This window comes from Neodiprion pinetum, chromosome 7 (genome assembly GCF_021155775.2).
Source record: "Neodiprion pinetum isolate iyNeoPine1 chromosome 7, iyNeoPine1.2, whole genome shotgun sequence".
NCBI classification, from domain to species: domain Eukaryota; kingdom Metazoa; phylum Arthropoda; class Insecta; order Hymenoptera; family Diprionidae; genus Neodiprion; species Neodiprion pinetum.
The window spans coordinates 16,255,567-16,268,429 of record NC_060238.1 but is presented as its reverse complement, the minus strand read 5'-3'; the positions used below and the strand labels follow the sequence as shown (position 1 = coordinate 16,268,429).

The 12,863-nt window shown below is 39.3% G+C and overlaps 3 protein-coding genes across 3 annotated transcripts in view; all 3 read left to right on the top strand.

Moving 5' to 3' along the window:
- The window catches only part of LOC124223701 (ras-like protein RAS2), a 308,087-nt gene that overhangs the window by 71,619 nt on the left and 223,605 nt on the right, over positions 1-12,863 (top strand). The window lies entirely within an intron of this gene.
- LOC138191321 (golgin subfamily A member 6-like protein 2) lies at positions 855-1,754 on the top strand. The gene is made up of 2 exons (XM_069137968.1): positions 855-1,200; positions 1,345-1,754. Exons 1-2 carry the CDS (start codon positions 855-857, stop codon positions 1,752-1,754), a joined length of 756 nt encoding a protein of 251 aa, XP_068994069.1.
- LOC124223705 (uncharacterized) lies at positions 3,708-4,973 on the top strand. Its single transcript, XM_046635937.1, has 2 exons — positions 3,708-4,642; positions 4,703-4,973. The coding sequence occupies exons 1-2, from the start codon at positions 3,708-3,710 to the stop codon at positions 4,971-4,973; spliced, it is 1,206 nt and encodes a 401-aa protein (XP_046491893.1).

The following is a 12,863-nucleotide window of genomic DNA, read 5'->3' as shown; positions in this document are numbered from 1 at the left end:
TTTTTACCATTAACCTCTTTCATGGCATGCATATGTTTTGTTTCACTCATCGATTCCACGTTCCCCTCTACCAACCTGACAGCTGAGCATCCCGTGAGGTCTAGGTCAACAGCTGGGAGCAGCGGTTCACTTTCTTTTGTTTTTTTTCCTGTTTATCGCGTCATGTTCATTTAATTACGAGATAATGTCCCTCCGACCGAGGTTCCGGTAGAACCGCGAGACAGGTAGCGTGCGGTGAATGTGCGATAGTCTTAATAAAAGGACTACGAAGTTACACGAGTGTAAAGTTGTGATAAAGTGAAGGATAAATAAGTGGGAAAGATTAAATAAAGGGTGAAAGGTGAAAAAGTGGAGGAAGAGCACAAGAAGGACAGGTTTAAATGTGAAGGTAGAAAGTGAAGGTAATGACTACGGTAGTCAGGTGAGAGTGGACTCGGCATGGAATGCAGAGTAAACAGATAAGCGTAACGGGCAAAGCCAAGGCGATGGCTGGGGGGAGTAAAGCGACGGGAGTAGAGGGCGCGACGGACAAGGAGGTAGGCAAGTGCCCAATGGGACGACCGACGAGTGCGCGACTTTTAAAACGAGACGGCGCGAAGATGTCGCCAGGGATAGAGAAATTCCTAGATGAAGATAAAGAGAGGAAACAAGAAATGAGGGATGAGGAGGAAGAAAAAGAAAAGGAGGAAGAGAAGAAAATGAGACTCAGATCTCCGGGAAAAGGAGATGGCGAAGGATGGATAGAGGTAGAAGGGCGAGGAAAAAGATAGAACAGTAACAAGTCACCACGCGAAAGAGGAAAAGAAAAAGAGGGGGAGGGAGACAGGACTTGGGAGAGGCTAGAGGAGCTAATAATGAAGGGGCAGGAAGAGGCAAGAATGAACCACGCTTCGCTGGAGAAGAAGCTGGAGGTGGCGATAGAAGGGAGCAGAGAGGTGGAAGAGGAGGTGAGAGAGATCTCAAGAAAACTGGAGGTGGCATGCGAGTCATGGATAAAGGAGAAGGCGGACATGAACGAGAGAATAAGGAAACTAGAGAAGGAGAAAGAGGAGTGGATCGAAGGGGTGAGAAAAGCGAGGAGGGAATGTGAGAAAAAGCTGCTGGAAAGTGTAGAAAAGGAGATGCAAAAACAAGAAGCGAAGGAGAAGGAAGCGGAGGAGAAAAGAAGAGGGTGGGAGAAGAAGATAGAAGAAAAGGCAGGTGAGGGAGGGGGGCAACCGGTGACGAAGAGGGTGAGGGCGGTAGAGGGGAAGCTGAGGGCTCTGGAAGGAGAGATGGAACAAAAAGAAAAGGAGGAAAGGAAAAGAAAAGTGGTAGTATGAGGAAATGAAATAGATGATGCAGGAGACAAGGAAGTGGTAGCGCACAACGCAGTAGAGGCGGCAGCCGGGGAAAAAGTGGAGGTAGAGGAGACAACGGTACTAAAAGGAGCAAAGGGAGACCTGGTGATAATGAAAATTAGAACCTGGGAAGAGAAAGGGCAGATGATGACAGGAAAGAAAAACCTAGGAATAACGAAAGTGTACATAGACGACGACTATACAAAGAAAGAGAAGAAGAAGATACAGAGGGAAATACGCATGAAGGTGAAAGAACTTGCACGGAAAGGACACACGGCGAAAGCGGGATATCAGAAGATGTGGGTAGACAACGTAAGGTACAACTGGTTCGAAACCCAGGGGACAATAGGAGACTTCGAGGAAGAGAGAACGGAAGATAAGACGAGGGAGGAATTAGAGGAGCAGAGGGAATAGACAGGAAGAAGGAGGGGATAAAGTTATTATTCTGGAACGTAGCAGGATGCAGAAACAAGGACGAAGAGTTCTGCGAATTCGTGGGGGGTTTCGACGCCGTGGGACTCACGGAGACGTGGGTGGAGGAAAGGGAGTGGGAAGGGTGGGAAAAACGACTACCAAAAGGATGGATATGGAAGCACCAGGCAGCAACAAGAGAGGCAAGAAAGGGGAGAGCGCAGGGGGAATAATAACAGGAATGAGAATGGAATACATGACAGAAGAACCAGAAGAAGACTGCGGGGAAGGGATACAGGTGAGGGGAATGAAAGTGAATAATGAACACTGGAGTGTAGTCACAATATACAATAACGGGGGAAAAGCTGAAAAGATAAAGGAGATAATAAAAACACTAGACGACGAGAAGGAGGAGAAAAAGATGGTAATAGGGGAGGACTTCAACGCAAAAACGGGTACGAAAGAGGGAAGAGGGTGGGTGGGGGCGGGGGCAGACGCAAAGGAAAGAGAAGCAAAGGACAAGACCAGAAATGCAGAAGGAGAGGCGCTACTAGAAGTAGCAGAGGAGACGGGATGGACAATACTAAACGGGAACATATAGGGCGACGAAAAAGGAGAATTTACATACGTAAAGGGGATACACAGGACGACGATAGACTACGCGGTGGTGAACGAAGGGTCATGGGAAGAGATACGAAGCTTCAGGGTGGAAGACAGGATAGAGTCAGACCACCGACGAATTACGGTAGAGATTGAAGGTAGACGAGAAAGAAGAAGGAAAGAGACGAAAACGAGACAGGTGCAGCAGTGGGGGGAAAAGGGGGTGGAGAAATTCAGAAGGAACCTGGAAGAAAGAAAATGGGAAGGAGAAGGACCAGAGGAAGAGTGGAAGGAACTCAGCAAGACAATAAAAGAAGCAACAATAATGAGAAAAAGGAAAGAGGAATGGAAGACAGGAAAAAATGAGTGGTGGGATGGGGAATGCAAAAGGGCTAAGAAATGAACAGGAAGACAACGGAGGAGAGCCAAAGAAAGTGGAAACGCAGGGGAATACAAAGAATATAGAAAAAAGAGAAGGGAATACGGCAACATGTGTAAGAACAAGAGAATGGCGTGGAAGAGAGAAGAGGAGCAGAAAGTTGAGCTCATCAGATCAGAGACGGAGGCGTGGGAATATGTGAACAAAGAAAGAAAGAAAAACTCGGGGATAAGTGAGAAGATAGGAGAAGATACATGGGTGGACTTTTTCACCGAAAACCTGGGGGGAAGCAGAAGTAGAGGAAACAACGAAAAAGAAAGGGGGAGAAGAGAAGGGATAACACGCAGCAACGTGGGTGAAGCAGAGGTAATGGAACAAATAAGAAGATTAAAAAGAAATAAAGCAGGGGGAGGGGATGGAATAAAAAACCAGGCGTGGATATACGGAAAAGAAATTCCAGGAAACAAGCTAGGAAGAGTGATGAAAGGGATATGGGACGGAAAAGGATATCCAGAGGAGTGGAGAGATGGGATAATAGTGCCGATACACAAGAAAGGAAGCAAGGAGGAGGTGAAGAACTATAGAGGAGTGACACTGACAGGAACGGCATTTAAGGTATATGCAGCGATCATAATTAAAAAAATTATACAGGAGATGGAAGAAAAAGGGGCGTTCAGAGACACGCAGGCGGGATTTAGGAAGGGGAGAGGAACGATGGATAACATCTACGTACTGAATCATGTGATACAAGAAAGAATAAAGAGGACAAAAGGAAAAGTGTACCTGGTGTTCATAGATTTGAAGGCAGCCTTTGATAAGCTAGACAGGGAGATACTGTGGAGATCAATGAGAGAAAAAGAAGGGAGCGAGGGGCTAGTAGAGAAGGTCAGAGAGATATAAGCTGAAACCAGATGCAAGGTGAGAATCGGGGAGAAAGTGTCCGAGGGGTTTTGGGTGGAAAAGGGGGTAAGGCAGGGATGCCCTCTCAGCCCGACACTGTTCAACCTATATGTAGCAGATCTGGAGGAGGTGATGACGAAGGGGCAGGACGGAGGAGTAGTCATAGGCAAGGAAAAGATATGGACGCTGGGATATGCGGACGATATGGTACTAATGGCAGAAACAAAGGAAGAGATGCAGCAGATGATAAAGAGAGGGGAGAGATACTTCGCAAGAAAGAAGCTTACAGTAAACGCCAAAAAAACGACGATGATGGTATGTGGGAAGGGGGGAGGAAGAAGAAGAAAGATCGAGTGGAACTAGGAAGAGAAGGAATTGGAGGAAACAAGAACCATGGACTACTTAGGATACAGATTCACAAGGAATGGGAGACAAGAGGAACACGTGAAGAAAAGAGTGAGAAAGGCCAACCCAGCGATGAGGAAAATATGGTGTATAGGAGAAAGGAATTTCGCCGGAGACGTGAGATGGAGAATGAAAGTCTTCGACTCAGTAATCAAGAGTATTCTGATGTATGGGGTGAAAGTGTGGGGTTGGGAAGAGCGGGCAGAGGTAGAGAGGGTGCAAAAGAAGTACATGAAATGGGTACTGGGGTTGCAGCGCACAACACCTGGATATATAGTGATGGAAGAAATGAAAGGAGACAAATTAGCTTCGAAGAGAAAATTAACAGGGATCCGACGAAACACCGCCTGAGAGAGTGCTGGAAGAATATAAGGAGAGGTGAGGAAAGGGGAGAGAGAACAAGATGGGGAGAAGAAAGGGAGAAATACCTTAACAGGTGCGGAGCAAGCTCCAAGTGGGTGGAGATGGCGAGGACAAGAGGGGAGGAGGTGAGCAGGAGACTGGAGGACAGGGACAAGGAAGTACAGACACAGGAAAGACGGGATAAAATCAGAAATTCAAGGAGTGCAGCGAAATATAGACAAATACAGACGGAGGCGGTGCCAGAGTACATCAGAAGGAGCAGGAACAAAAGGGACAGATGAGTGAGAACGATTGCGAGATTAAGATGCGGAAACGAGGAAAGAGGAAACAAGTACTGGCTGGACGAGGTCGACAGAGTCTGTCGGATATGTGGGAATGAAGAAGAAACGCTGGAACATCTGACGAAGAGGTGCGTGGAAGAGCTGAGATGGAATGGGGAGACAAGACAGATAGTGGACGAGAAGGGAATGGACAGAGATTGGGGGAAGAGACTTGAAAAGGCGAGGCGGAGGGCGGCAGAGAGGGAAGAACAGGACGGCGGGACAGGCGGGCAGCCGTTTGAGCTGAGGGGTTGACCCCTCACCCGGCTGGTCGGACGGGACAAGGGAAAGGGAGGAAACGGGACGGAGTAGAATAAAGGAGAGAAGGACACAAGGGAGAAAGGGAAGAAAGGACTTAGGAGGATAGGAATACAAGGCTGAAGTATTTAAGTGTGCAATATAAATAGGATTAAGAATAGGATTAAGAATAAATAAAGAAATGAAGTATAGAAGTAATGAAATGTAAAAGATAGAAAATGAGTGTAAATGCCAATTGGCAATACAATAAAGAATTATTACTTGTTCCTCCAGCCTTTTAAAGCCTGGCGCCTAAGTATTTCCATTTCTTTTTCTCGTGTTTAAAATAATTTTGTGTAGCGTGTCCATAACCCGGTTATTTTCGCGTAAGCGGAGTATGGCCGTCACACTACATAAATCATACCATTAAAACATATCGAATTTCAAGGCAAAAATACAGGCCCTCTAAAAATTAAGCTGTAGTTGGTAAATAAAAGCTAGACTTAATACAATTTATTTGGACTTGAAAAAAATCATGTTTTGAGAGTGCTTCACCCTTCGGCTGAGACACTGTTGCTTAATTGTACATTGTAAAATTAATTGTACGAAAAATCTTGAAAATGAAGGTCTTGTGATTAACAAAAATATATTTTTTTCGTCAACGTTTCGACCCTTCGTTTAGAGTTATCCTCAGGAAAAATTTTATTCAATCAGTAATCTATAAAAACAATTGAAACCTATCGACTACCAATGATAGCCGCGTAAACAAATAAAAATACAGAATATATATCAAGGGACTGCCCTTGTAATGTTTCAAGAGGGGCACATCGTATTTTCAGTTTTGGATTTATATGGTAGAAAAAACACAATAGAGATGGACATGCCCATGACAAACTAAAATGAATAAAACAAAATTAAGTACACACAATCGCAAGGTAATATCGAGCAACACTTGGTTAACATTATAAAGACCAACGTTAATTTTTCAGACATCAATCATAAGATAACGAGAGTAAACAATTCATAGCGTCCAATTAATACCTGACTGATTGACGCTATTTTGTTTGTTTACGCGGCTATCATTGGTAGTCTATAGGTTTCAATTGTTTTTATAGATTATTGATTGAATAAAATTTTTCCTGAGGATGACTCTAAACGAAGGGTCGAAATGTTGACACAAAAAATATATTTTTGTTAATCACAAGACCTTCATTTTCAAGAGTTTTCCTAAAATTAATCTACGAGGTCAAGATTACTTCTATATAACTGTTGCTTAATACTTCAGCAGCCAAAAAAACTTCCATTTTTTCTTTATAAAAATTATCATGCCAATTTTTGATCTTGAATGCTCTATGCTCTCACTCTCCTACTTCATGTCCAGTTTTTCAATGAATTCCCAATGAATGTATTCATTTTTATTATAAATTATTGGCCCTTTCAAAGAAAAATAATTTTGCACGAGCTTAATGCAATGACAAGGATCATAAAAATAGAAACAGTTTGCAATATATCAGGATGTTTAAGATATGGTTTGAAATTGTATCTATCTTTATAATTTAGATTTGCGTTTAATGCTTCGCAAGCAGTTCTTTGAGCTACTGGAGCTTTGAATCTGCCATTAATATGTACTATCATAAAAACTGATGCATTCGTAATTCCCCCTCGTCAGGTTTGTTTATTTCCTCCAATTGGCCACCGAATTTACAAGACCTTTCTAAGAATGTGTATTTTGTCATCCCACTCTTTAAATTGCTTTATATTCATTTCATCGAAAGTAATACCAAAGACCAGTTTTTTGCCTTTTGTTAATTCTCGCTTGAAAATTTCAGATATATTACCAATAATTTCTTCATAAAGTCCTGGCTTGTATTATTTTGTACGGATCTAATTAATAACGTGTTTGAACACATGGTAGACGATTCATAAAACTATATCTCACATGTGTCGAATAAATTCCATGTAGAATAAGCCTTTATCGAATAATACGCGACGTGAATAATGTCGTGTCGGATAATGTGTTGACTAAGGTTATGTTAATTTGCTTATATGTAAAGTGATGAATTTTATATTTGCCTCCATTTTATTTGACGTACTTTCACTCAATACATTTCGTTAACCCCTTTTATATTATTATTTATTTATTCTCAAAACGTAAGCTGCTATTTTCTAAGATTATCATAGTTATAACACTGTCACAAGTAGGGATTTCTTTGGCTTGAATAAAATGTAATAAAAAGTGAGCCATTCCATAGAATCACATAAACGGAATTAATAGTATATTACACTACTAGGGCCGAAAGTATGAATTTCCTGCACTGCGCGGAGTAGGGCCCGAGGTGAAGCCGAGGGCTCCACGGCGCGCAGTTCAGGGCTTTCATACTATCGGCCCGTGTGGTGTATACTATTTTTCTTCATAGCCGGTCGAAAGTACGATAGATAAATATGCATATCCTTTTTTAATGCCTGTCCGACATTTGCTGCACGAGCAAAGCGAGTACTGCTGGTCGGGGGCAGGCATTAAATACAATTATACTGGAAGAAAAATATAAATTTGAACAAATACCTTTAGTAATGAATTAAAATTATAATTATAAATAAATAACAAATATATTATTTATTGTATTAGCATAAAAAAGAACGAAATTATTAAATTTATATGATAGTACTATTATAAATTATTATTTTTGTCATCTTTCTGTTTATCACAATCGAAATAAAAGTTGTTGATAATATTTCCATGAAATGTACAGTTTTGATAAATATTACCCGGATTTTGATCAGTAGTTGGATTAAAAGAGATTGATTGTGACGTTTGTTCGCTTGTACAATGATCGGTTCCGATGACTTTGATCGGATTTTGCGGTAGTTTATTGTCTTTGTTTTTTGAAAAAACCGAAATTGGTTTTTTTTTCAAAATGACTAGGTTTTATCATTTGTTTATTCTTAGGTTCAAGAATTTTTTTGTTGCTCGCGGTTCTGAAAAACACCAGTGGTGACTTCGGTATTTCAGGTTCATCAAGTTCATCAATCCTAGCAAGATCCTCATCATCAATTTCAAAATCGTCAGAAAAGGTGTGAAAGTCTACTTTATATAATATAATAAACTCATTTTTAACGATCATATTATAAACAATCTGATTAAAAAAATAACCTTGTGCAATATTTGTAGATTTCCATCCTCCTAACTGTTTCAGCATTGTTATATTAGCACCTGAGTTAGATAATAATGTCGCGCTAGTTCTCTGAAAACAATGTCCAGTATACTTTTTAGAGGTGGCAATTTTAAATACGATGCTACCAAGTAAGGCGTTTCACCGATCTTATTTCTACCGATGACTTGCTTCAGGCATTTTCCATTATAATATTTGATAAAATATCTGTTGGTAAAAGGTTCCTCAGGTCTCAAAGAGCTGTATTGCTTGACCTTCGGATAAAAATGTTCCCCAATTATAAATTTACGAGGAACATCATTTTTCGTTTCGCTAACAGAAACAAGATACTTATCACCAAGATCTTCGATATTATCCAATTCAATTTTACTAAGCTCATCACATCGCATGGCCCCACAAATGCCAAATATAAAAATCACCTGAAATAATAATAATTATTATTATTATAAAAATGAGTTTTTGATTTAATGAAGAGCTTGATAAAATTAATTTTAATACCTACCTTTGTAACTAAATGTGTGAGGTCTGGTGCATTATTTATAAAGTCCATTATTTGATTCCACTCAAAGACTAATGACTTTTTAGATTTATGTCCTTTAGAATTGTTTTTAATAAAACTTCTCAAATTTTGAAATTTATTAATGTCAATATTTTCGTTTGCACTTAAGGTCTTTTTTAACATTGATCGAAAGGACCATAGAGTTGGAGGGCTTAACTCCTTACTCAATTCTTTAAAATATACAATCAAATTAGTCTTTTCTGAAGTTGACACAGAACTTGTATGGTCTATCTTCCATTTTTTGTACGCATCGTAGACTAATTTGTACCTGTCTGCTGACTTCTTTGGTAATGTGCCGGTTTGTATTATTGAGTCAGCCTCTGCATTAAAATCTCTGATCACTTCTTCCTCGTCCATAGATTCCTCACTCGAGGTGATTTCACTCATCGTATTTTATTTTTGAGTATCTAATTAGAATCTAGTTAATATAAATTAAAGAACTTTAAGGTTATCTCGCGATCCTGCGGAAAAACAATAACACAGTTATGGTCAACTATGTGGTAGTAGCCGACAATGACGGCAGTTGTGGCAGTCTGGCGTACTGGCATGCACGAGAGAAATGTTAACTCCCGCTGTTGTAGAGGGCGCATCCATAGCGTTAGCAAGGCACAAAAATTAGACTTTCTGCCTTGAAATCAGGGCCGAAAGTACGTACTTTCGACCGAGGTATGAAGAAAAATTATTCACTTAACGCAAGCATGTTTTATGCGTTTTTTCACGCGTGTTTTTCGTACACAAAGTACTCGTTTCTATGATGGTGTAGAGTGAGTTTGCGAATGCGGATGCGTGGAGTACAGAAAAGACCGGTTTTAACTCTTACGATTCCTAGGACTTCTAGGAGTTAAAAGTGGTCTTTTCTGTATTGCGTAGATGCGCTATCGCAAATAAATCTCACAATACGCGACCCTAACCTCAATTTTATGCTCGGCGCAAAAACGTGTAACAAACTCTTGTTATTTATAACGCGTTACTGTAATAGAGGGGTTAATCACTGTTGCAATCTGACGCACAGAGGCCATGTATTTTCATCTAATCTTTGTTATCTCATTTGATCCTAATGGAGTTTGTTATCCATTGCAATACTTTGGAATCATTTGTATTCCTTTTGTATCTTTTACATTATCTTGATGAGACTTTATAAACCTTGCAATCCGATATAATCTTCGTAATCTTTTACAATTCGCAAAGTTCTTGTAATTTTTGTAATCCTTGAAGTTTTTGTAATTTTCGTTATTCTTAAAGTACTTGTGATCTCCCTAATCTTGAAATGCTTGTAATTTCTATAATCTTTAGTAATTGCTGTATTCTTCATGTTATCTTTGCAATCTGCGAAATCCCTACGTTCTTTCAAATCTTCTATAGTTCCTGTAAATCCTTGTGATCCTTAAAATTTTGTGATTAGTTGTAATCTCTTTGTAATATACATTATCTCATTGTACTTAATCCGAAAAATCTTATTGTAATTCTAACATCCTTTCTTGATCACTTGCTATTTTTGAAATATGATTGAAATTGCTGTAATATGCTATAATCCTTGGAATTCTTTTGCAATCCCTGTATTCTCTGTATAATCAACTTGTAATCGCAATCAGTGCCATTTATGCAATTTTTCCACAGTCATAAACTCCTCGCTGTTACAGTACCCACTTTATTACAATAATTTCCAGCAACTATACAATAATACTTATACCTGAAATTTTTCTACGATTATATCTGAAGAATGAAGCAGGGCTATTCTACAGAAATCTTTTCTACAGAGATCGTTTCTGCAGAAAAATAATCCCACGTCGCCCGGTTCTACAGAACAAATTCAGAATTATTTGTCCGGAATTGTAGTATTTTAAAGGTCAGAATAAGTTGAGCCATATCTGATACCACAACACGCAATCCTCTGATAAGGTCCGAGAAGGTGACTGCATCACCCCGAAAGTTAGATTAAGTAAGGCTTCACTTTCTGTATAAACGAACTCCGTAGAATCGATTTCTGTTGAAATGATGTCTTCTCTCGAGAATTTTAGAAAAGAAAAGCTTCCAATATATCTGGAGATCAATTGATTGATCGAGGAAACTAATTGAAAACAGGGGAATCGGGGGTTGCGCAGGTGGCCTGCGGCGGCTGTCGTAACGAGGTCTCTGGCATCATATTGGGGCCGGTAATCATTATTTATCGCGAGACTAAGACGGCACACAAGACAGTTTGAAGGCGGGTGATACATGTATCTATATTTACGGGGAACCTTAGTTCTTTAGATATTGAACTTTAGGTACTATATCATCGTATTAGGTTGGCTGATCCGCTTGAGGGGTAAGTATGAAGGCGTAGGGTGATTAGTACTCTGTTAAACATTAATGGTGGTGCAGAATTTCGCCTAATACCTTCACTTTTCTCAGTAGGAAATTTGCTCTCTCAATTTTACGGAGAAATAAAAACTGCAACTTTTTTGGAAACTCTTTGGTATAAATTAGTTGATGAAACGTGAGGTTTATAAATCATGTCATAAAGTTGATTTTCGTATTGAAAGCTCATACTAATTGACTAAAATAATTTATTTCTTCTCGCAGCATTCGTATGTAATTATTAAAAGACGATGCAGTAAAATAAACCGAGAAACGTGTGCCAGGTGGGTAATCTTACCCTTTATGTTTGAAAATTGTTTTTTGAAAATTTAATAGCCTGAAGGTTGCATGTTAGATGAATAGGGCCATTCTGAAATAATTTTTTTTCAACATATTTGGTAATGACGCAAGGTCGTAAGATCAACTTTTTTCATCCCTAAAGTGTACGCGAAACTAAGAAACACATTCACACCAATGTCATAGGGGCATTACGTCGGATTACATGCACGAAAATTAATCAATTTTTTAATTTTAATTCGAGACTTGTGTATTTTTATGTATTTTGCGCAAGAACAAAAAACAAAAAAAGGAAACATGTTTCAGGATGCGATATTTTCAACAAAATAAGAATGCTTTCTTTGCCAACGCTGTTTGCAGGATTGCAGCTGAAATTATTTGAGCATGAAAACAAATTCTCATTTCCTTTCATAACTTTTTCTTCAAATCAATGCATTTTTAGCAAAATATAACGATTTTCCCCCCTTGTCTTTCAAAGAATTTTTGGGAAATTTCAGGAAAAGATTAAGGTCTGAGGATCTGAAAAAAATTAGAACATTTTTTGCAGTTTACGTTGCTACGATTTGACGAAATTACGAGCAATAAAAAAAACTTGATTACGAATATTGCAATATCTTATACTATGACATCTGGCTGACTTCGTGTTCATTATACACATAAATAATGAAGACCCGGCGCACGGCTTTATGAGACAGACGGACCTGGCATAACCAGGAGATGATCTTTTTCCCTTCGTCGCCATTAGCAGCGGCAGGGCAGCGACAAAACCACACGGACAAAAATTTGTGCCTATTATTCCATGGAGAGGTTCATACTTTTCATGCATAGAATGTCCAGAGCAATCTCGTTAACAATCCTTTAAAATACAGCATCAAAAATATGTACTTATAATATCATGATCTCTGTACAAAAAAAGTGTAGAAATGGTACCATTAATTCGTAAAATCATACGCGAAAGAAGCATGGTGAATCCCATGCGGTGTTAGAATACGATATACTTTTTTTCGCGTACGCTTCGACGAATCGATATGATCTTATAACATTGGGAATCCGATTCCAATACTATTTATGTACTCCAGCTCTCTAATTGCATGGATAAAGCCTTGCCAAATTAGCGTACATAGATCGATGAAATAATCGTCAAAAATTTCTGTCCATGCAGATCGAACTGAATTTTCGGTACAAATTCACGAGCTGACCAGCGATCAGCAGCAGACGTGTAGCAAACTGCTTACCTGACTCACTGCGTATTCTCGAGTAGCTGGTATAAAAGCGTTACACTGACTTTTACGCATTTGCGATGTTCGAATAGAAAATATTTTTACTCCGAAGCATTCTGGTGCATCATTCTTTTGTGGCGGAATTCAAGAAAGTTATTCCATTATTATCTTTCATTTACGAAATTATTGTAATTCCTAGTTCTCGTCTAGCGACCTCAATATTGCATAAAAGAAGTCTCACGATAGCTCATCTTATTTCTTATTCTTTCTAGTATGGCGGAAAGTATCTCAACTTTTCACTTTTTGGCCCCTGAAATGCGGGAAA